At 27.6% G+C, this 20,948-nt stretch overlaps 4 protein-coding genes across 5 annotated transcripts in view; all 4 read right to left on the bottom strand.

The window, feature by feature from the left end:
- Nucleotides 1-254, bottom strand: part of LOC108756334 (WD repeat-containing protein 66-like) — an 8,815-nt gene extending 8,561 nt beyond the window's left edge. Inside the window, exon 1 of the mRNA XM_018500076.1 lies at nt 178-254. Coding sequence (XP_018355578.1) covers nt 178-188 — 11 coding nt within the window. The 5' untranslated portion in view covers nt 189-254. The remainder of the gene's footprint in view (nt 1-177) is intronic.
- A 508-nt stretch (nt 255-762) lies between these two features.
- Nucleotides 763-20,040, bottom strand: LOC108756159. The gene is made up of 16 exons (XM_018499768.1): nt 19,959-20,040; nt 17,237-17,493; nt 15,790-16,059; nt 15,345-15,475; nt 14,971-15,136; nt 13,890-14,285; nt 6,976-7,290; nt 6,326-6,595; nt 5,875-6,005; nt 5,544-5,652; nt 4,562-4,923; nt 3,169-3,502; nt 2,567-2,836; nt 1,833-1,963; nt 1,465-1,630; nt 763-1,215 (listed from the first exon to the last, which is right to left on the bottom strand). Exons 2-16 carry the CDS (start codon nt 17,489-17,491, stop codon nt 826-828), a joined length of 3,696 nt encoding a protein of 1,231 aa, XP_018355270.1. The 5' UTR covers nt 17,492-17,493; nt 19,959-20,040; the 3' UTR covers nt 763-825.
- On the bottom strand, nt 4,475-11,739 carry LOC108756290. Of its 2 annotated transcripts, none has more exons than XM_018499991.1 (6): nt 11,633-11,739; nt 6,976-7,232; nt 6,326-6,595; nt 5,875-6,005; nt 5,487-5,652; nt 4,475-4,923 (listed from the first exon to the last, which is right to left on the bottom strand). In XM_018499991.1, the coding sequence occupies exons 2-6, from the start codon at nt 7,228-7,230 to the stop codon at nt 4,531-4,533; spliced, it is 1,215 nt and encodes a 404-aa protein (XP_018355493.1). In that variant the 5' UTR covers nt 7,231-7,232; nt 11,633-11,739; the 3' UTR covers nt 4,475-4,530. The 2 variants fall into 2 exon arrangements, with proteins under 2 accessions (XP_018355493.1, XP_018355492.1); XM_018499990.1 differs by lacking the exon at nt 11,633-11,739 and adding an exon at nt 9,346-9,428.
- Nucleotides 13,773-20,948, bottom strand: part of LOC108756291 — a 19,678-nt gene continuing 12,502 nt past the window's right edge. The window contains exon 7 of the mRNA XM_018499994.1: nt 13,773-13,871. The gene's annotated coding sequence lies outside the window, so the exon portion shown is untranslated. The remainder of the gene's footprint in view (nt 13,872-20,948) is intronic.

Here is a 20,948-nt window from a genome sequence, read left to right as displayed (position 1 = left end):
TGTACACTGACGCTTTGTAAAGAAATTTAATTAAAAAAATGAAATTTCTAAAATTTTGTATATTGGAAATATAAATATAATTTCTTTTATGAATATTAAACCGATATCGACGACTAAATGTCGTGTCAAACACTAGCACGTTGAACCGATCGTATGTTAAAAATATTAGTTTCTTACATTTTCTTCATTAATTTGAAATTCTGTTAACTGTATTGTTTCCTATTAATTACCGACATTGTAACCTAATATGAATTTAAAATTTTCTTGAAACAAAGAATAATTCATAGCAAATGTCATAAAACAATTCTTTAAACTGATTTTAAACTGAATTAAACGTTAAATAATGGTTAATAAGATGTCTAATACCTTTGATCAGGTATATCAAAATTTTTACATACGTATATATATTCTGCTTTTTTTGTATTTTTTTATTTATTTAATACAGTTTTGTTCAAAACTTATTCGAAAAAACGACAATATTTAAATATATGTGTACATATATATATATACAATATGTACAATATACTAGTACAATATAAATACAATATAAAGATTACGATTATTTTAAAACCGTAATTAATGAGTCAAAAATGTTATGAAACACTGTTATGAAAAAAATCATTTTGATTTTTTAATCTAAAAATTCTGTTATTATCATAATAATTTCACGATGTCCCCTTTTTAAAAAAAGTTTGTTTACATCAACATTTTGCATATATTGTTTTCAATTTTAATGTATTCGCTATAGTTATGTCTTTGTATGTTATATGTTTTGTATTTTATTTTTTTAATTTTTATATTTTATTACTAATGATGAAGTATGCGTTAAAGATCTAATAAACCCCACTCATTATATAGTGGGAGTCTTTTTATCATTAACTGTTTAAAACTCTCGTTTTTTGGATATATAAAAGTACCAGTACTTATTATCTCATTCAAATCTGTCTTAGTCTGACAGCGCAGCATATACGGTAAAACCGTGAAGGATGTTATCATTTCAAAGCTAGCCTTTCGCTTTAGGATAGCTTTCAGTTCCTTCATGGTGGGCGCTTCCGTTTTGCAGTTCAATTGCTTCATAGTCGTTGTCAAGGTATCAAGGTATTCACTTAATAGAACATCTCTCTTGTATTCAATGACATCGAAGGAAGTACTTGAATTGAGAAAATAGAGAAGATCGAATGCGGGCGATGTATAGACGCACATTTGAAAGTCTATCTGTAATCAAACGAATTTTTTTTATCTTTTGAGTCAATTAGATTGGAAATGAAATTTACAAAAGAAGTAGAACGTCATTTAATGTCATTCAATAATATAAGTTAGATTTCGTGTAAGTGCAAATTGAATTTCACAAATTTTTATGTTTAATCTTAATTGAATCATAAAGCTGCGATTACAGTAAATCAATGAGTACCTACTCGTATTCAGAGGAAGTACATAATTTTTTAATAAGATGACAGTACTTACTAAAATGTAATCGATCGGTATTCCATCGTTATTATATTTGAACAATATATTATTCATTTGAAAATCACCGTGATTAATAACATTAAATTCATTCTCGAACAGCTTGCTTGCATTTATTCCAATTTGATATATGTGATCGGAAAGTTTAGCAATTTTTTCCGAATATCTAACAATAAAAGTCACATAAAGTTGCACAAAATCATGTACAAACTATACAAATATCTGCTCTAAATAGTACAATTTATACTTATATTTGCAATTTTCTAGTTAGCATGTTTCTTCATGTTAAATACTTACCTTGAATCATATAAAACATTATTATGAATATTAAAAAATAGAGCAATGAATACTGTTTATGCAAATCTTACTTTTTTACTTCTGGCCAATTTGCAATCTCGTCTGCTAAAGCTTTAGTACTCTTAATGAAAATATTTTTCATTTCTGGCGGATGCTGTTTGTTGAATATTCCTTTCAAATACATCTCTTTTTGTTTTGGTTCCTAAATATTAAAACATTTTTATTAGAAGATACGCAATTCGGGCAATACGCGGTATTATCACTATTGAACACGACGGAGTTTTTTTCATAAACAAAAACTACATAGGATATAATGAAAGGCGCAGCATTTTAAGTTTTAATATATAGCATCAAAATTCTTGTGTTTAATATTACAAAAAATTAAAAATTCTTTATAGGGGAGTATATAAGCTGTATTAAGTATACGTTATTCTAAAATCTAAAACTTTACAAATTTCACTGAAAATGATTTCTTGGCAGTACTTTTTGTAATATATAAAATTTAATATGTTGTGCCACACTTCAAGTTAATTTTTATTATATGTAACTTTTGAATATTTTTGATTACAATATATCATATTTTTAATAGATATTTCGAAGAATACAGCGCAAAAAAGAATCTCATACCAGTGAGATGATCATGAATCAAAGTGATATTTTATATATAATTTTTATGTTTAGTATTGAGATCTTAAACAAAAATTTGGATTTTGGACATGGTCTTTGTATCCGTGCTATTGACCTGAATTCTTAATAATTGTAACAAGACATTATAACTGATTATTAGTCATATGTGATGATTTACCTTCTCGCATAGGGATACGGAGGCTGCATGAAACCTGGCTAGTCCGCGAAATGCCAATACGGAATGGGCTAGATCAAGACCAGACGAACGATCGGCCATTCGAAAACCTAGAGGCGCAAGATCTTCGATCACTAAAAGCATTGGATTTTCATTTTGCACGTAGAGAATTTTCCCACTCAAGCGATGGTTTGGCTCTAACAACTTATTCATTTTATCCAAAGTGTCTGTCATCATCAATGCCTCATTGTGAAAGTAACCTGATTGTGTGACCTATAAATTTATTTAAAATCAATAAATGGAATTTTTTGTTTATGGAACATATATGATGGAATTCTTTTAATTTAAATATTTTAATATTCAATTCTTTTTGTAATATGAAGACCTATAATATATAAAAAATATTTGTAATAAAAAGGTTCAGCTTTTCGAATGGCAAATAAATTATAACTTTATTCTACATATAAATTTATTTTCAAACAACTGAAACATGTTTTTTTCAAATATGGTCTGTATAAATTTATCTGAGATAAAATCTGCCACAATTTAATTTCTCTCTTTTTTCTCTTTCTATATTAGAAATATTATATAAATTAAATACTTACAAGTTTCTTTCGATTACCTTCGAGTACAGGTGAGATTTTAATAATGATTGATTTCTTCTTTGTATTCTTAAAGCCACCCTGATTACAAGAAAAGTCGGCAATTATCCTGATTATGTCACTAGTGTAGTTGTCACCCTTGCTCGTGGCTGGTTCTGAACATATATTAGTTACTTGGATCGAATTATCACTTTCCGAATTTCGCAGGATCTTCTCTACAAAGCAAATATTCAGCCATGTCGATGTTTCTTGAGCCATTTCTGAAATTGGAATTGGAATTGGAGAATTTTTTCGACAAATTACTTCTCTCGCCGCGTAACAAAACGCAAAAACGACTCTTTACGATAACTGATTGGTCGGCAAAAAATCGCGTTCTCGTTCTCTTTTTCCAGTTGCTCCTTCCACTCATTCAAGTTTTTCCATGAACTAAGATAAGATAATGACACTTCAGATTATAAGATTATTTTTATTTTGTAATTTGATGTGGAAACGTATTGGGAACGTATAATGCTGAGAATATATACACATGCTTTGCTCAGTGTAAGTAAGCGTGAAAACTAACGAAATGAGAAAGCAGAACTAACAAAGAGTCGCAAACCTAGGTAGGAGGAGAACTTCTGTGGAAAAGGAGAAGGGGTATAACAAACATGTAACAATGTTTAAGATAAGAAGGTATATGCTCTTCCGATACCGGTAATACGGAAACGGTTTATACAAACCGTTTCTTTTTCCTTATTTACTATGAATTCACTCGGACAGTGCAGTAATAATTCTTACTCTAAAAGTGAAGCCGGAATTAGACTACACATTAAAAATTAAGATTGAAGATTAAAAATTAAAATTTAGCCAATGAGGACAAAAAATTTTAGGTTTTCTTGTTTCGATTGTTCAAATTTCAATCTTTCAATCTTCAATCTCAATTTTCAATACGCGTAATATCGGAAAGTTAATTATTACTGGCCAGAAAAACTATGCAGCACTTGCGATAACTTAAATTCAATATATAAAATTTTCTATCTGGGATTATATAATATTAACCGATTATAATAATTGTACGTAAATAATAATTGTATATTATAATAATTGTAACGTAATGCTTGCGAATAAAAACTCAAAATATGAATTTAACTGACCAGTAAAAATGTTTAAGAATGTTTCCTTCTTTAAATATTTGAGCAACAATTTGCAATTTCAAACTTAGCAAAAAATTGGAAAAAATTAGGTACAAAAATTAAGTAGGCTATATAGGGTCCCATTATCTTATTATATTAACAATTACATAATATTTTTCAATTTATATTTTGCTCTTTTATTTATATTTGTATTTCCATTTTTATATTTTATCACTAAAAGGTAAAGTATACATTAGAGATCCAATAAACCCCATTCGTCATACAGTGGCAGTCTTTTTATCATCAACTTTTTATAAATCTCGCTCTTGATACCTGGATTTATACCAGTGCTCAATAATTCATCCAAATCTTTTGCCTCAGTTTTACAGCACAGCATAAATGGTAAAACGACGAAGAATATTATCATTCCATAGTCAGCTTTTTGCTTCATGGTAGCTTTCAATTCCTTCATAGTAGGCGGCGGCGTCTTGCAATTCAATTCCTTCATAGTCGCCGACAAGGTGCTAAAATATTCATTTAATAGAATATTTTTCTTGTTTTCCATAATATCCAAGGAAGGACTTGTATTGAGAAAAAATAATAAATCGAGTGCCGGCGTTGCGTAAACGCACATTTGGAAGTCTACCTGTAATCAAATGACTCTGTCTTATCGATTAATCTTTCGAGCTCTCGACAAAATATTGAATTGGAAATGAAATCTATTCATTCCGAAAGTGAGACGTCATGTTTAGAAATATTATAATTAGAAATTTCTGCAACAAGGTTTATACATTTATAAATTTGTGCAGAACTTGACAGAAGAGACTTGGACAGAAAAGCGACGAGTATAACTGAATGCGATTAAACGTCTGAAATCATTGCATTATTCATACATATTACATTTCTAAGTTTCTCCTATTATCACACCGCCTATTTGATTGCTAAATCCGACATTGTCGATAATTAAAAAATTTGTACTACAATTTTTGTTTTAAAATCTATTTATTTAATTAATTTTTTTTATATATTTTTATTTAAATTTGTTATTATTGCATACAAATATAAAAATTATCATAAAAATTCAGAAATGTAGATAAGTAGATTAATGGAATAAAATAACTGAACTTACATTTAATTGTATTCATGATAAAATTTCCATTTGTCTAAATTGAAAAAGTATATTTTCAACGTAAATATGATAATACTTACAAAAATATGATCAATAGGTTTTTCTTCATTATTATATCTGAACAACATATTGTTCACATGAAAATCACCGTGAATAATAACATTAAATTCTTCTTTACAAAGCTTTGTTGCATCAATTCCTATTTGATATATGTGATCGGAGAGTTTAGCTATTTTTTCCGAGTATCTAGCAATACAAATAAAATAAATGCAAAATTGTATGAAATTATGTAAAAGCCGTATAAATTCACTATGAGCAGCATACTATAATATGTATAATGTTTGTATTTACCATTTTCTGTTTAATGATCAGTTTTTTTATATTAAATATTTATCTTATATCATATAAAATGTTATTATATATATTAAAAAATAGAGCAATGAATATTATCGTTTACGCAAATCTTACTGTTTTACTTCAGGCCAATGTGCAATCTCTTCTGCTAAACCTTTAGTACACTTAATGAAAATATCCTTCATTTCTGATGATTGTTGCTTGTTAAATTGTCCTTTCGAATACATTCCTTTTTGCTTTGGTTCCTAAATATTAAAATATTGTTATTAAAGACCATTTATACATTTGATTATAAATTGTTAAATAATAGTGTGAATTGGAAATTTGAAATGTTATATAGATCAAAATATACAAAAAATCTACGATAATTTTAATATTATGCAATTTTCTGACAAATTTAAAGCAAATCTTTTTTTTTTAAAGAAAATTATGATATAGCCCAGACAATACACATATCAAAAAGACATTCTGAAAGAGAATAGTCCTTGCATTTGTGCCATGATCTGAGTTGTTATTAATGCAACGAGATGTTACGACTGATTGTTAGTATCGCTTAGTGATTTACTTTCTCGCATAGGGCTACGGAGGCTGCATGAAATCTGGCAAGATTGCGAAGCGCCAATATGGAATGATCTAGGTCAAGACCAGACAAACGATTGGCCATTCGAAAGCCGAGAGACGTGAGATCTTCGATAGCCAGAAGCATTGGATTTTCATTTTGCACATAGAGAGTCTTCCCGCTCAAGCGATACTTTGGCTCTAACAACTTATTCATTTTATTCAATGTATTTGACATCATCGACATTTCGGTGTGAAAAAGACCTGATTCTATGACCTGTAACAAATTTATTTAAGGTTAATAAATAGAATCTTTTAATTTAACAAATATGCAATTATTTTTTTATATAAAGACCTGTATATAAGATTTGTGTATTAGAAATTTTCAAATTTTAAATTCGTCTTTAAACAAATAAAAACTATTTTTTTAATATACATGCATGTGTATCCGCTTCTTTAAAAACGATTTATAAAAATAATTTAATTTTAATTACTGATCACCCAAGAATAATTATCCTAATCTTTCTGTTGAATAGAAATGTACTCCAAAACAATAAAACTTTCCACAGATTTATCCATCTTTCTCTCTCTCTGTTTCTCTTTTCCTTCCTTTTTTTTCTCTAAATTCGAAATATTGTACACATTAAAGCAACTTACCAATTTTTGTCGGATACTTCCGAGTTTAGGCAAGATTTTAAGGATAATTGATATTTTCTCTTTAATACTACAGCTGCCTTGATCACGCGAGTATTTGGCAATAATCCTAATCATATCACTGGTGTAGTTGTCACCTTTGCTCGTGGCTGGTTCCGAACATATATCGATCATCTGGATCGAGTTATCATCTTCCGATTTTCGCAGAATCTTTTCCACGAAGCTTAGATTCAGCCATGTCAATGTCTCTAGCGCCATTTCTGAAAGTAGAATTGGAATTGAAGAATTTTTTGACAAATCATTGTTCTTGCCATCATACTAAAAAGATGATATTTACAATAATTTATTTGAATGAAATTTATTATGTTTTCTTTTTCTTTTTTTTAGGCGATTTTTAACAAACACTTGTTTCGATCTTTCCATTTTTTCCTTTATCTATCCTCGCTATTTTTTTTGATAGTTTATTTTATTCGCTTTATCATCGTTTCTTTCTTTGTGTCCGTTCATATTTCAGACGGACGTATTTTCTTACATTTGAGATCAACGTGTCAATTAAGAACGTAAACCGTTTTTCTTTGCTTTTTTTAGTTAACGTCATACATGTACGTTGAGATCTAGTCGATTGTATTATAATACTTGTGATATATACGAAAAAGTTTCGACAAGTCTGGCGCGTATCAGGGATTTCATTTAATTTTTTATTCATTTTAATAAATCTTGATTAAGTTAACGTTCAATTTGTTGTTTATTGATTTATTATTTGGATCCTTATACATTGTTGTAATAACAAAATGTGATGTTCATGTAATGTAGGATTATACTATACTGATAATATTTCATATCCTTCTTCCTATTCCATGGTCGCAATCTTTCTTTTCTGTTCAATTTTTTGTAAATTGCGAATAAAAAAGATAAAATTAAATCTTCTAATAGTTAGCGCTGTAATTAGTGCACTAATTATTCATTACAAAAAATTATATTTAACGTTGTTTTAAAAATTACTATTTGACATTTAGTCATATAATAAAAGACGATCAAGTCATATAATAAAACGCATACTTCGACTGTTTCTTTAACTTTTATGAACACAGTAAAAATGTAGATACAAATTGTCTTCATCTCATAACTAATAGAAAGTTGAATGGTCTCAAGTAAGAGTTCAAATTAATTCTATGAAGTCCTTAAAATTAATTCCATCATGTAAAAGATAATTGATCGGGATAAATTAAAGATATGACCAAATATAACTTCAGAAGCGCAGACGGCACTCAAAAAATATATCAAAGAAACGCACGGTTCTTCTATTTAAAAAAAAGCATAATGCAATGAAGAACTGAATACGATACGGAACTGAAATTATAACAATTTTGTGTGATAGAGTAATTTGTAATCTAAATCATTAAGATCAGAATGATCAAAGAAAAAAATATTATTAGAAAATATAAATAATTAGTAAACATGTAACAATAAGCGACAATGATACACTATTGATTACGCAATTCCATATGAATTGAAATTAATGAATTGCCATTCTTTTATCGCTTATTATTATATAGTTATTTCTGAAATCAGTCGTTTCTTATAACTTTGTTCAACATCTAACATTTTAACATAATTTCATTTAAAATCATGATACAATCTGTAATAATTCTCTAACAACGAATGAGTAGCTGTATTTCTTCTGATGTAAGTTCTGATGTGCGTTCAGTAATTCTGGTCTTCAACTGCGTCTACTAGCTTGTCCGACATACAATGACTGAGTGTAACACTATTAACGCTATTTATGTCCCTTTATTTTCATCATCCATTAGACACGTACAAGAATAGCATGATACAAATAGCACTGATAGCGTGTTCCCCGAATGCACCTATTTCATCACAGTTTTTTTTATAGAATATTTTATGAACATTTTTTTTTTTAGATATGCAGGTGGGTCTTTTAATAGTGTATTCATGCGGTTAAAATCTTCATATCTGCGAATCTCTCGAAATAACTGCATTAACTGAATATTTGTCTTCTACAAAGCTTATGCTTAATATATGTCCAAATATTTTCAGTAGAATTTGCATCAGGCGAATAATCAAATTGATTAATGCCAAATTTAAGATTATTATCATGTAGTCAATCAATTATCGATGCTGGTGTCTGAATGCGTTATTAACATAATTGCGTTTTAGCTCTAATCAAATATAACGTATCTACGTACACCACCTTAAAATTTTATTAATATACACTCATTTGAATTAAATTAATTTTCAGAAATATTTTATTTAAAATTTTCCTAAATAATCTCTGACTGAATATCAGCGTCAGAAAGAAAACAAAGGGTTGATAATGATGAAGGATTGATCAACATAATAAAAGTGGCTAACCTGTAAGTTATTCGTCTTTGACTTCAGTTGTTTATTTCCCTTAAACACTTGTTTCACTATGCCGTTTTCTGAAGCCAGTCTCAAAATGATACATACAGAACAGAAGTGCTTTATATATAACTACAGGCTTTATATATAACTACATTAGTACATCCATTTATTCATTCATCACAGGCTTTGTACCTGCATTAAAGTCTTAGGTAACTGCAGAAGCTTGTTCAATATTAAACTCATGCAGATTTATCTTTCAATCAAGCAATAAACCCAATGGAAATAAAGGAACGATGAAAAACAAATACCTATGTGATATTTTTTTGTTCAACAAATAATTAGCGTTATCAAAAAGAATTGGATAGTAACCATTACGATATTCGTACAAGTCATCGTTACTTACATATTTTTGTAAAGTTTTTATCTTTATCGCGATGAATAAATTATGAAAAAATTCCACAATAATATGGCAGCATGGACAATAATGTTGATTCGACATCGATTTCATTATTATTTCTCACTGGATATGATACAGTTCAAAGTATATAGCGAGAGTTATTATTCAAACGAAAGAAAAATTTCGTATTAACCAAAAATAATATTGCAGAACAATTATGAATCCTATTTTTTATCGTGTTTCGATTTGAAACACGATAAAGATTTGTTTCATTCAAAATGATTGAACTATTAAACATCTGTAATATATAATTGTCATCTCGATCCATTTAAGGAATCAGCTAACAACCGTGCCAACCAGTAATTGTGTACAGTGAACGATTGTATAAAATATGACGTTTCGTATTATATAGCACTTATCACAATTACGTTCTGAAAAACAAAAAAAAACATTGAAGATAGAAGAAGTGGCACTGTTCTGCCGAAATAAGAATTTAAAGTTAAATGACGGCACATCGACAGTGCATAAACACAATGCGTCGCACAGAAACCAAGATCATCAGCTAATCGTAGCTGATAATCAAAAAATTTGTTGTTTTGTAAAATATCTATCAAATATTTTGTTCCAAATTAATTTCACTTAATTATTGTACATTTTCTGTTTTATTTTATGAATCGTTTGACATTACTTAATATATATTTGCTGCAAATTGTACGCATTGGGGGAGGGGAATTATCGCTGGCTAAAAAAGCAAGTGCAACACTTCAAACAAGCGCGACAGTTCAAATCAAATTTAATATTAAAATAAATTTAATATTAACAATTAATTTTTAAAATACACTATACCAGAATGGTAAAATTCAATTTCTCTTGCGTCATTCCCTACCGAACTTATAATCTAATCTTATTCTGCATTACCGGTAACACATGTCCCTGTCAATAGGCAGATAGGCAACTCGATTTACTGATGTGTATGTTACGGAAGCATCCTGCATTGAGACTTCGTCGAATGTGATATTTGTGATATATGTATGAAAAATTTTTGACACTCGTGATGCGTTGTGATCATGTATCCAAAATTCCAATTAATTTTTTATTTTTAAAAATAAATCTTAATATTAATGAAATTCAATTTATTGTTTATTGTTTATTGGTTTATCATTTGGTCTAATCTTTATATACTCCTCTGATGAGAACTATAATGAGAATCATATAATAAATCACGGAAGTTTCGGCTACTTTCTAGTCTTTATAAGCGCAGTAAAAATGTAGAGCCAAATTGTTGCAGTCAGTTAAATTATTATATTATGTAATCTATTAACTCAATAGATAGAATAAATAATCTCCTGTTTTCATGTTATTCATCCCAAAAAACAAAACAGGACGTTTCTATCTCATAATTAATTAAAAGGCTGGGTGGTCTCAAATAAGTGGAATCTTCGAAATTAAATCCATCGTGTAAAAGAAAATTGATCGGAATAAATTAAGCGTAAAGCATGATCTCAGAAACGCAGATGGATGTACTTGACAAAAAATATATCAAAAGAATTTGTACAATCCACCTATTTAAAATAAAGAACATTATACGATAAGACAGATCCGAGATTATGTACATGACCGTTATACATGTATACATAGAATAAATATCTATAAATCATCGTTGAGATTAGAAAGAGTAAAAAAAATATTATATTAGAAAACATAAATGATTAATGAATATCTAAGTAACAATGATACACTATTGGTTAAGTAATTCCATGTATAAATTTAAATTAATACCGTTTTTTTACCGTTTAATTACTACTATATAGGTATTTCTGAAATCAATCATTTATTGTATTTCGTTCAACATCTAAAATTTTAACATGATCCCCTTTAAAATCATGATCATGATACAACCTGTGATAATTCAGTAACAACCGAATGAGTAGCTGTATTTCTCCTGATGTAAATTCTGATGTGTGTTCAGAAACTCTGGTCTTCAACTGCATCTATTAGTTCGTCCGACATACAATGGCTGCGTTCGGGGTGACGCTATTAGAGCTATTTGTGGCATTTTATCTTCATCGTCCATTAGACGCAAGGATATAGTATGACAATAATAGCGCTGATATAGCTGATATAGTTTCCTGAACACATCCATTGCGTCACAGTTTTTGCAGAATATTTTATGAACAACGTTTATTTTTTTAAGAAAAAGGCAAAGAGTTTTTTTGAGAGTTATAATTTTAAATCAGATGACGTTGAAACTTTATATGTTGAGCTAATTTAAATTACAAGAAACGACAAATTTTAGAAATTATAAATATTTTGTTGATATGTAAGATCATTTAAAAGAAAAGTTATTTATAAAACATTATTTGTATGACTTTAAATTTGTCTATAAAACAAATGAAAATATGCTAAAAACTTTCCAGTAAATATCAACTAAAGGAAGTATAACTTCAATGTTAGAAAATAAATCAACTAATTGTATGTAAAAAAAGAAACGTCAATTACAGTTGAAATTAAATGTAAAAATAATACATCTATAAGTAAATATTTTTAATAAATTTAAGTCAAGTATATGATGTAACTGCGCTGATTACTTTCGGACTTGCAACACAATCAAACTGAAATAGTAGTATTCCTCCCAAATTAAATTAGATCTTCAATTTAGTGCTACTAGCATTATAAAGAACATTACGAAAAATGTTACCTCAACTAAGATTTTATTCTTTTAATTTAATGTTTTACAATGTAAATGTAATGTATTATAATTTATATAACTCATGTATCATAACAGTTACAGTTGTTGAATTGTGAAATTATGAAATTATTAATATTAATAATTTTATAATTTCACAATTCAACAACTGTAACTGTTATAATACATAATGTGTGTCATTTCTAATAAATGTTTAATGTATTATACTCGTTTATAATGTTTGTACGTTATGTATGCATAATAATGTTTGCAATTTAAACTCTTTTTCTCTCTAGAATTTCTGCCGCGATTTCTGCCGACATTAAAATAGACTGACATTCAGACAACAAACAAAGTCTATAGAAGACATCTTTATGATACTTTTAGATTTATATCTCAAAAGACGTTTTAATGATGTGATTGTCTTTATGACATCTGTATGTCATAAAGACATACATATTGCCTGGAATATTTTTTTATTTCCTAAAGTGAAATTTACAGTGAAAAGGAAGGGATTCGAAGATCTGCTATCGATTCAACATACTAAAGAAAGAATCGAGGGTGATTCAGAAAGAGAAACTTTATCAAACAATCGTTGTATATGCGATGTAAACATTGTTAGGAAGTGGACGGAAATTGTATTGAATGCGATGACACATATTAATAAATATTTTTAATCTTTTACATGTTTTTTATGATTTCAATCTGAGAACATAATTACAACGTTATGTAAAATTATATATTAAAGAAATTACTAAACTTTTTTTATTTACGAGTATGTACACACACATACAATCTAATAAAAACATAATTAGGTAATTTATAGAAAAATTTAGCTAATAAATTTTAAAACACAGAGATGCTTTTTATTTGATTAAAGGTAAAATTCAATTATATTAATAATGTCCAATCACCAACGTCGAAAATGACATCTCCACTATACTTTACATTAAGTTAATAGTGCATTCGTGCGGCAAACATTTCCGACTTTAATATTAAAAATTTGCTATTAATAATCCAAATAATCAGTTACAATTAATTACAGTAATTGTACGTTACATAGTTCTAGCACATAAAAAATCAGAATATGAATTAAATTGATGGTCAGCAGAATAAGATGTTTAGAAATGTTTTTAAAATTAACCATCAATTTGCAATTTTGGACTCAGTAAATAATCACAAAACATGGGTATAGAATCCGGTTATTTTATTACTTATTATTTTGTAATATTTTTTCAATTTTTCTTACGCACATTTTTTGCTAATACAAACTAAAATATTTTATTTGATATCTTAATTAATTTGTACAATATTTTTACATTAGTATAATAGAATAATATTATATTCTGTTTCTATAATTTTAATGTACTTATCATTGTTAAAACTATTTGCATCTAATATCTTTATTTATTAGATTTCTATTTATTTTCTATTTTAATTTTCTATTATTGAATAGAAGTGTATACATTAAAGATCTAGTAAACCCCACTCGTCATACAGTGGCAGTCTTCTTATCAATATTTTTTTATAACTCTCATTCTTTAAACCTGGATTTATATAAGTACCAGTGCCCAACATTTCATCCAAATCTTTCGCCTCAGCTTTATGGCATAGCATAAACTGTAAACAGGTAAAAGATGTCATCATTCCATAGCTAGCTTTTCGTTTTAGAGCAGCCTTTAATTCCTTCATGGTGGGCGGTTGCGTTTTACAGTTCAACTGCTTCATAGTCGTTGACAAGGTGCTAAGATATTCATTTAATAAAATATCTCTCTTATTTTCAATGACATCGAAGGAAATACTTGAATTGAGAAAATAGAGAAGATCGAGTGCCGGCGATGCGTAGACGCATAATTGAAAGTCTACCTACAATAGAATAAATTTTTTTAATCGTCAATTTTTTATGTCTACGGCAATTGTTTGGAGATAAAACCTGTATATCAGGCAAGAAATGAGACATCATGTTTAGGAAGTCGCGAAGACAAAGATAGTAGTTTACATAGATGACATGGGCAAACGAATATGCCTGCATGCGCAATTAAACTGGATAGGTATATTGCATTTATTCAAAATACATTCCATTTTTAAGTATTTCATATATTATCACTGTCTGTTTATCTTGATTGCTTAAGCTGAAATTGTGGATGATTAAATTGCGCTAAAATGTACTTACCGTAGTAGTATTTCTCGAAACATTATTTATTTATTTAATATATCGTTGATATATTGTACAAATTTATATATGAAAATTATAATAACTATTCAGAAATATAGATAATTAAAATGTAATAATTGAGCTATGTTAAACTGTGTTTGTAATAAAATTCACATAATTGATAATTATAAATATAAAAGATACTTATAAGTATAATAGATTTTTAAAGTAAATTTAATCTTTTAACAATATATCATATAAAAGTATAAACTAAAAATTTAATGAATTATTTTATTTAATTTTAGTTCTTAGTCGCAAGATAAAGTCGTGAATATAATAAATTAATGAGCATGTTTAGAGTAAGTATATCATTTTTTATAACTTAGTGGTACTTACAAAAATCTGATCAGTAGGCTTGCCATTATTGTCATATCTGAACAACATATTGTTTACGTGTGAATCACCATGATTAATAACATTAAATTCGTCCTTACAGACCTTAAATGCATTCACTCCTAATTGATATATGTGATCGGAGAGTTTAGCAATTTTTTCCGAATATCTGATAATAAAAATCAAATAAATTTGAAATTATATGAAAGCATGTAAAAGTAATATAAATATTTTCTTTAAACGATGCAACTTATACTTATATTATATATAATTTTCTTTTTAACATGTTCTCCCTTTTTATATTACTTTTTTTGTATCATAAAATATCTTAAACATTAAAAAGTAGAGCAATAAACATTGTCTTAATTAAATCTTACTTTTTTACTTCCGGCCAGTTCACAATCTCGTCTGCTAAAGCTTTAGTACTCTTAATGAAAATATCTTTCATTTCTGGCGGATGCTGGCTATTAATTATTCCTTTCAAATACATCTCTTTTTGCTTTGGCTCCTAAATATTAAAATATTTATATTAAAGAATTTGTATTAAAAAAGATAAATAATTATGTCCGTAGTGCAAACTAAAAATTTTCAGTGCCATATATGTAGATCTAGATATACAAAAAAATTTACACAATAACTATAATATCATGAAATTTTCTAACAAATTTAGAACTGATCGTTTTTTAGAGAAAATTATGACATAGCCCAGACAATACAAATGTCGACATTCTAAAGGAGACTAATTCTTGTATTCATTCATCTAAATTCTTAATAATGCAATGAGATGTTGCGATTGATTGTGAGTTATGCGTGGTGATTTACCTTCTCGCATAGGGCTACGGAGGCTGCGTGAAACCTGGCAAGACCGCGAAGCGCCAATATGGAATGATCTAAGTCAAGACCAGACAAGCGATCAGCCATTCGAAAACCGAGAGATGCGAGATCTTCGATCACCAGAAGCGTTGGATTTTCATTTTGCACGTAGAGAATCTTCGCGCTTAAGCGGTGCTTCGGTCCTAATAACTTATTCATTTTATCCAGAGTATCTGACATCATCAACATCTCGATATGGAAGACATCCATTTCTATGATCTGTGATAAGTTTATTTAATATAAACAAGTGAAATTCTTTAATTTAACAAGCATGAAATTATTTGTGATATAAAAACCTATACAAAGACCCATATAAAATTTTTGTGTAAAAACTTTTAAGATTTGTTTGTTTTGAAACATTTTCTTTAAATATATGTATGTATATGTCGCTTTTAAACTTAACTCATAAAAATAATTTTCTTTTAGGAGGTTTCTATTTTTTGGGCGAAAAAAGTTGATTCTATTGAAAATGTTTTTAACAAAACTATAAAGTCATTATATTTGAATTCTGGAATATTGTTTTATTATGTTTAAATGTTATTATAGTTATTTCTTTATTAAATTTGATCAAAAATTACGCCTGTTAGCTCTCCTCAAACATGGTGCTGTCTCCGACTAATTAACAAGCTATTTTTGCTTCAGATCATCTGAAATATTCTAAAATATAAAAGTTTGATGTATACTGTTTAATTTTTTTATACATATATTTATCGTTTAATAAACAAGCAAAAAATTAATGGTTGAGAAAATGGCGACTTGTCAAATGTAAATCATTAATTTCGCTCTAAAAATTATCATTTATTTTACAATAAAAATAAAAAGAGTATATAAAAGTATATAACGGATAGTTTTTTTTATTAAACGATAATTATATGTATACAAGTATAAAATTAAATGCTATCAAATTTTTACATTTTAAATTATCTAGATGGAAGATATCTTGCGAACCAGTGACAAAAGCGGTACTATACATATATTTTAGGAAAGATAGCAGAGACATAATTTTGATCGAAATTAATAAAAAACTGTTACTTTAACTTACATTTAAGTATAACAAAACAACATTTTAGAATTCAAATGTTTTGTCTCGTATATACTTTTGTTAAAAAGAAATTCCCAAAAAAATCGACTTTTTTCATTTAAGAAATAGGAATACTTTAATTACTGTTTACATAAAAATATTCTAATCTTTCTGTAAAACAAAAATGTATTCCAAAATAATAAAATTTGCCACAATTATAACTCTCTCTTTCTTTCTCTCTCTCTCTCTCTCTCTCTCTCTCTCTCTCTCTCTCTCTTTCTCTATCCTTTTTTTATATTAGAAACATTATACATGTTATATTAACTTTTTTTCTTCTCTATATGAGAGAAACATTGTGCATATTAAATTAATTACCAGTTTCTGTCGAACACTTTCAAGTACAGGTGAGACTTTGATAACAATTGATTTTTTCTCTTTGATCATAGAGCTGCGCGAAAATTCGACAGTAATCCTAATCATGTCGCTGAGATAGTTGTCGCCCTTCATTGTGGCCGGTTTTGAAAATACATCGATCACTTGAATTGAATTGTCGTTTTCCGACTTTCGCAGAATCTTCTCCATGAAGCATTTGTTTAACCATGTTTGTTTAACCGATGTTTCTAGAGCCATTTCTAAAAGAAGTGGAATTGGAATTGGAGAATTTTCTCGATAAATCATTGTTCTTCCTATTGTGTTACAAAATACGAAAACAATTTTTTACCATAACTCATTCGCGACAAAATTTATCACGTTTTTTTTTTCTTTCAATAGGCTTCCGCATTCATAAATTAGGGTAAAAATTTTTTTCTCAGAGTATAAATAATTTGAATGTTTAAATTTTTGTGTCTCCATTGTATAAGATATATAGTATAATATTGTATTTCTTGTTAATTTAAAATAGCGAAACAATTTTTACTGTATTGACAAGTTGAAGCAATATATTATATTAGGTCGAGGAAAAGTTTTTCGTATTTTTTAATTTAAAATTATATGTACAATATCTTTGTCAAAAATGAACAAAATTTGAATTTAAAAAAAAAGATTTTAAAGCTTGAAATCTCTACTTTCGAAAGATTACTATATTTTTTTAGTTTTTGTGAGTTTGGTAATTTTTATATTTAAAAAACTACAAGAAACAAAAAGATGAAAAATTTTTTTTCACTTTCTCTCACGTGTCCAAAAAAAATTTACGAAAATATTCGACTACCTATCGTGAAAGTTTGCAGCTTTCCCTACAAAATTATTTTTAAAAATGTTCCTATAATTTTTTATTTCTGAATTATTCGCGAATTAGTAAAGGAGCATTCTAACTTTGATTGCTCATAATTCGGATAAAAATTATCATACTGCAATTTAAAAAAATAGATTTTTGAAGCTGAAACTTTGCTCTAGCGAATAATATAACGAAGATTGTAACGTAAATTTTGCAACAAATGAAAAACTTTTGCAAAAAAATTTTTTTAAATACGAAGAAACCTTTTTCCTGACCTAATATTTATTAAAGGACCTATAATCTTTAGATACATAGGAATAGTTATCATTTACATTAGAATTTTGTATTAGATGTTCGATTTTTGCATTATTTTATATCAGAATGTAGAATCATTTAAAGAAAAAATTATTTATAGAAAATTATATTTATATAATTCTAAAGTTATTTCTAAAAATACTATCCTAAGTAAAATTATTCTAAATAAAATTGTTTAAAAACTTCTCACTACATAAACATCAATTAAAAATATATATATATATATAACATACAACATCGATGTTATAATTTTACATTTTACAGTTTAAATATAATATAACACGTATATTACATATCAATGTAAAATTATATCTATTGTTAAGGTTATATTATTTTTAATAAATATTTTCTGTTTTACTTATTCGTAACGTTTATGAGTTGCATAATGTTTGTAATTTAAACTCCTCTTTTCTCAAGAATACAATTCATGCTAGCGTTAAATTACTAGACAACGAACAATGTCTAAAAGATGTCTTTATGATGCCTTCTAGATATTTTAGACATTTATGTCCCAGAAGACATCTTTACAATGTCTTCACGACGTCTTTCAGATATGCATGTTGTCTAGAACATTTCTTATTTCTTAAATTGAAATTTACAATAAAAAGGGATTTAACAACGTGTTATTAATCCAACGTACAGATGAGAGAATTAAAGGCGAATCAGGAGAAGAGTTGTTTCGAATATTCGATTCGTTATACATTTAAGTGATGTAAACATTGGTCTGAAGAAGACTATATCTCAGATGGTGATAGATATTAATAAATATTCTCAATTCTTTTTATATTTTTTTATGGTTTCCATCTGCAAATTTAGTTGTCACATTGAGTGTTATGTGTCGTAGAATTCATTAAAACTTTGTATTCATATATTTTTCACACACATATCATTATGCATTATTTATCTCATATTTTTTTATGCATATACACAGTATTTCACAGTCACCGTACAATACTTTCACACTGTATTCTATAAGTAAAATAAAGTAAAAATCCTAATACAAAAATATCGACATTACAATAATTTTTTAAATTCTAAGCTAACTTTAAATACTTATATGTCAGAAATTATTTTACTTTTATTGTCTCTATCATTATTTTTGATTTCTTTGTAACCCTAAGATAAAAATACGAAAATGTCAAGGCTAATAATAGTTTTTGAATTACAAATTATCTTTGATCAATTATCGAATTCAAAAACTATTGTAGCTTTGACATTTTTGTATTAGGATTTTTTACTTTACCTCTAGAATTCACTTTGAAAATATTGTACGATGATTGTAAAACACTCTGTATATCAAAGAATTCGATATGATATTGATATGATTTGGGGGGATGTTTGAGACTTTATTAAAAATATTCTTTAATAAACTCCGATTAAATATCAGTATTAAAAGAAAAATGATCTGCTTTCTGCAGATGAACCATATTTTTACCAGAACTTAAAGTGAAATAGATATATTTGATATTTCACGGAAGTTCGAAAAAAAGTTCTATAGTCTAGATCTAATAAAGAAATAAAAAACAGACATAAAATATTAATAATAAATAATACACTAAAGTGACTAACCTGAAGTTATTCGTCTTCAAATTTAGTTCTATTTTTTTAAATGCTTGTTATATTTCCCTGTGTCGTTTCGTAAAGCTAACTACAAAATGAGACGTACAGAACAGAAGTAACAGGCTTTATATCTACATCGGTGCATTCATTTATTCATTCATCATAGGCTTTGTACCTACATTAGAGTTTTAGATAACTGTAGAAGCTTGGTAAATATTATACACATGCAGATTCCTTCAATAACGCTAACGGAAATGAAAAAACAATGATAAGACAAGTACCCTGTGCGATACTTTTTTGTTCAAAAAATAATTAACGCCATAAAAAACATCGCACAGTAAACGTTTACGACATTTGTGCAAATCATATCATTATCTCTGTTTAGTCTTTATCGATAAAGAAATTGTGAAAAAAATTTTATTATAATAGCAGCATGAACTGACAAAAAATTTCGCAATTACGATATGATGATTCGCTTTACTGCAACAGTTTTGTCAGAATAAAATTTCTAAACAATATTTGTAAAAAAGAACTGAACAATATTAATTCAAATGATATTTGTAAGAAATTAAAAAAATTCAATTTGAGATGTAAATATTTTAATAATTTACTTTTATTATCGATTCGATGTACAACGAACGAAGTTTTTCAGCTACGCAGTTACGATGATCGATACTGTAGCACAAAATCATATAAGATTCTAATTAAATATATGCTTAAAATAATTAACATGTTAAAAGATAATTTTTACACACGCATCCAATTTTTTATTCATTATACAATTAAATATTTACTAGAGGCTTGTCTTTTTATTTACGTAGAATATACATTCTAAGACGTGTTCTGATTTCTACCTTGGTATTCCTCGGATATCATGTCATTCTTATTTAACGTTTGGTAAATAATAACGATGACAACCGGGGAGCACCCAGGTGGAAATATGAACATGCTTCTACGTGATATTTTTGAGAATACATATAGAGTTTACCAGTAAAAAAA

The sequence above is a fragment of the Trachymyrmex septentrionalis genome, unplaced genomic scaffold, assembly GCF_001594115.1.
Source record: "Trachymyrmex septentrionalis isolate Tsep2-gDNA-1 unplaced genomic scaffold, Tsep1.0 scaffold97, whole genome shotgun sequence".
NCBI lineage: Eukaryota > Metazoa > Arthropoda > Insecta > Hymenoptera > Formicidae > Trachymyrmex > Trachymyrmex septentrionalis.
This window is presented reverse-complemented; position numbering and strand designations above follow the sequence as displayed.

Excerpts from the sequence above, each read along its gene's own strand:
- LOC108756159 (XM_018499768.1), bottom strand. The coding sequence starts at position 17,491 with ATGGCTCTAGAAACATCGGTTAAACAAACATGGTTAAACAAATGCTTC. Across the intron at positions 14,286-14,970 it reads AGCCTACTGATCAGATTTTT|GTAGACTTTCAATTATGCGT; the intron begins GTAAGTACCACT and ends ATTCTATTGTAG. Across the intron at positions 4,924-5,543 it reads TTATTCACGGTGATTTTCAT|GTAGACTTCCAAATGTGCGT; the intron begins GTGAACAATATG and ends ATTTGATTACAG.
- LOC108756290 (XM_018499991.1), bottom strand. The coding sequence starts at position 7,230 with ATGGCGCTAGAGACATTGACATGGCTGAATCTAAGCTTCGTGGAAAAG. Across the intron at positions 6,006-6,325 it reads CCGTAGCCCTATGCGAGAAA|GAACCAAAGCAAAAAGGAAT; the intron begins GTAAATCACTAA and ends TTTAATATTTAG. Across the intron at positions 4,924-5,486 it reads AACCTATTGATCATATTTTT|GTAGACTTCCAAATGTGCGT; the intron begins GTAAGTATTATC and ends ATTTGATTACAG.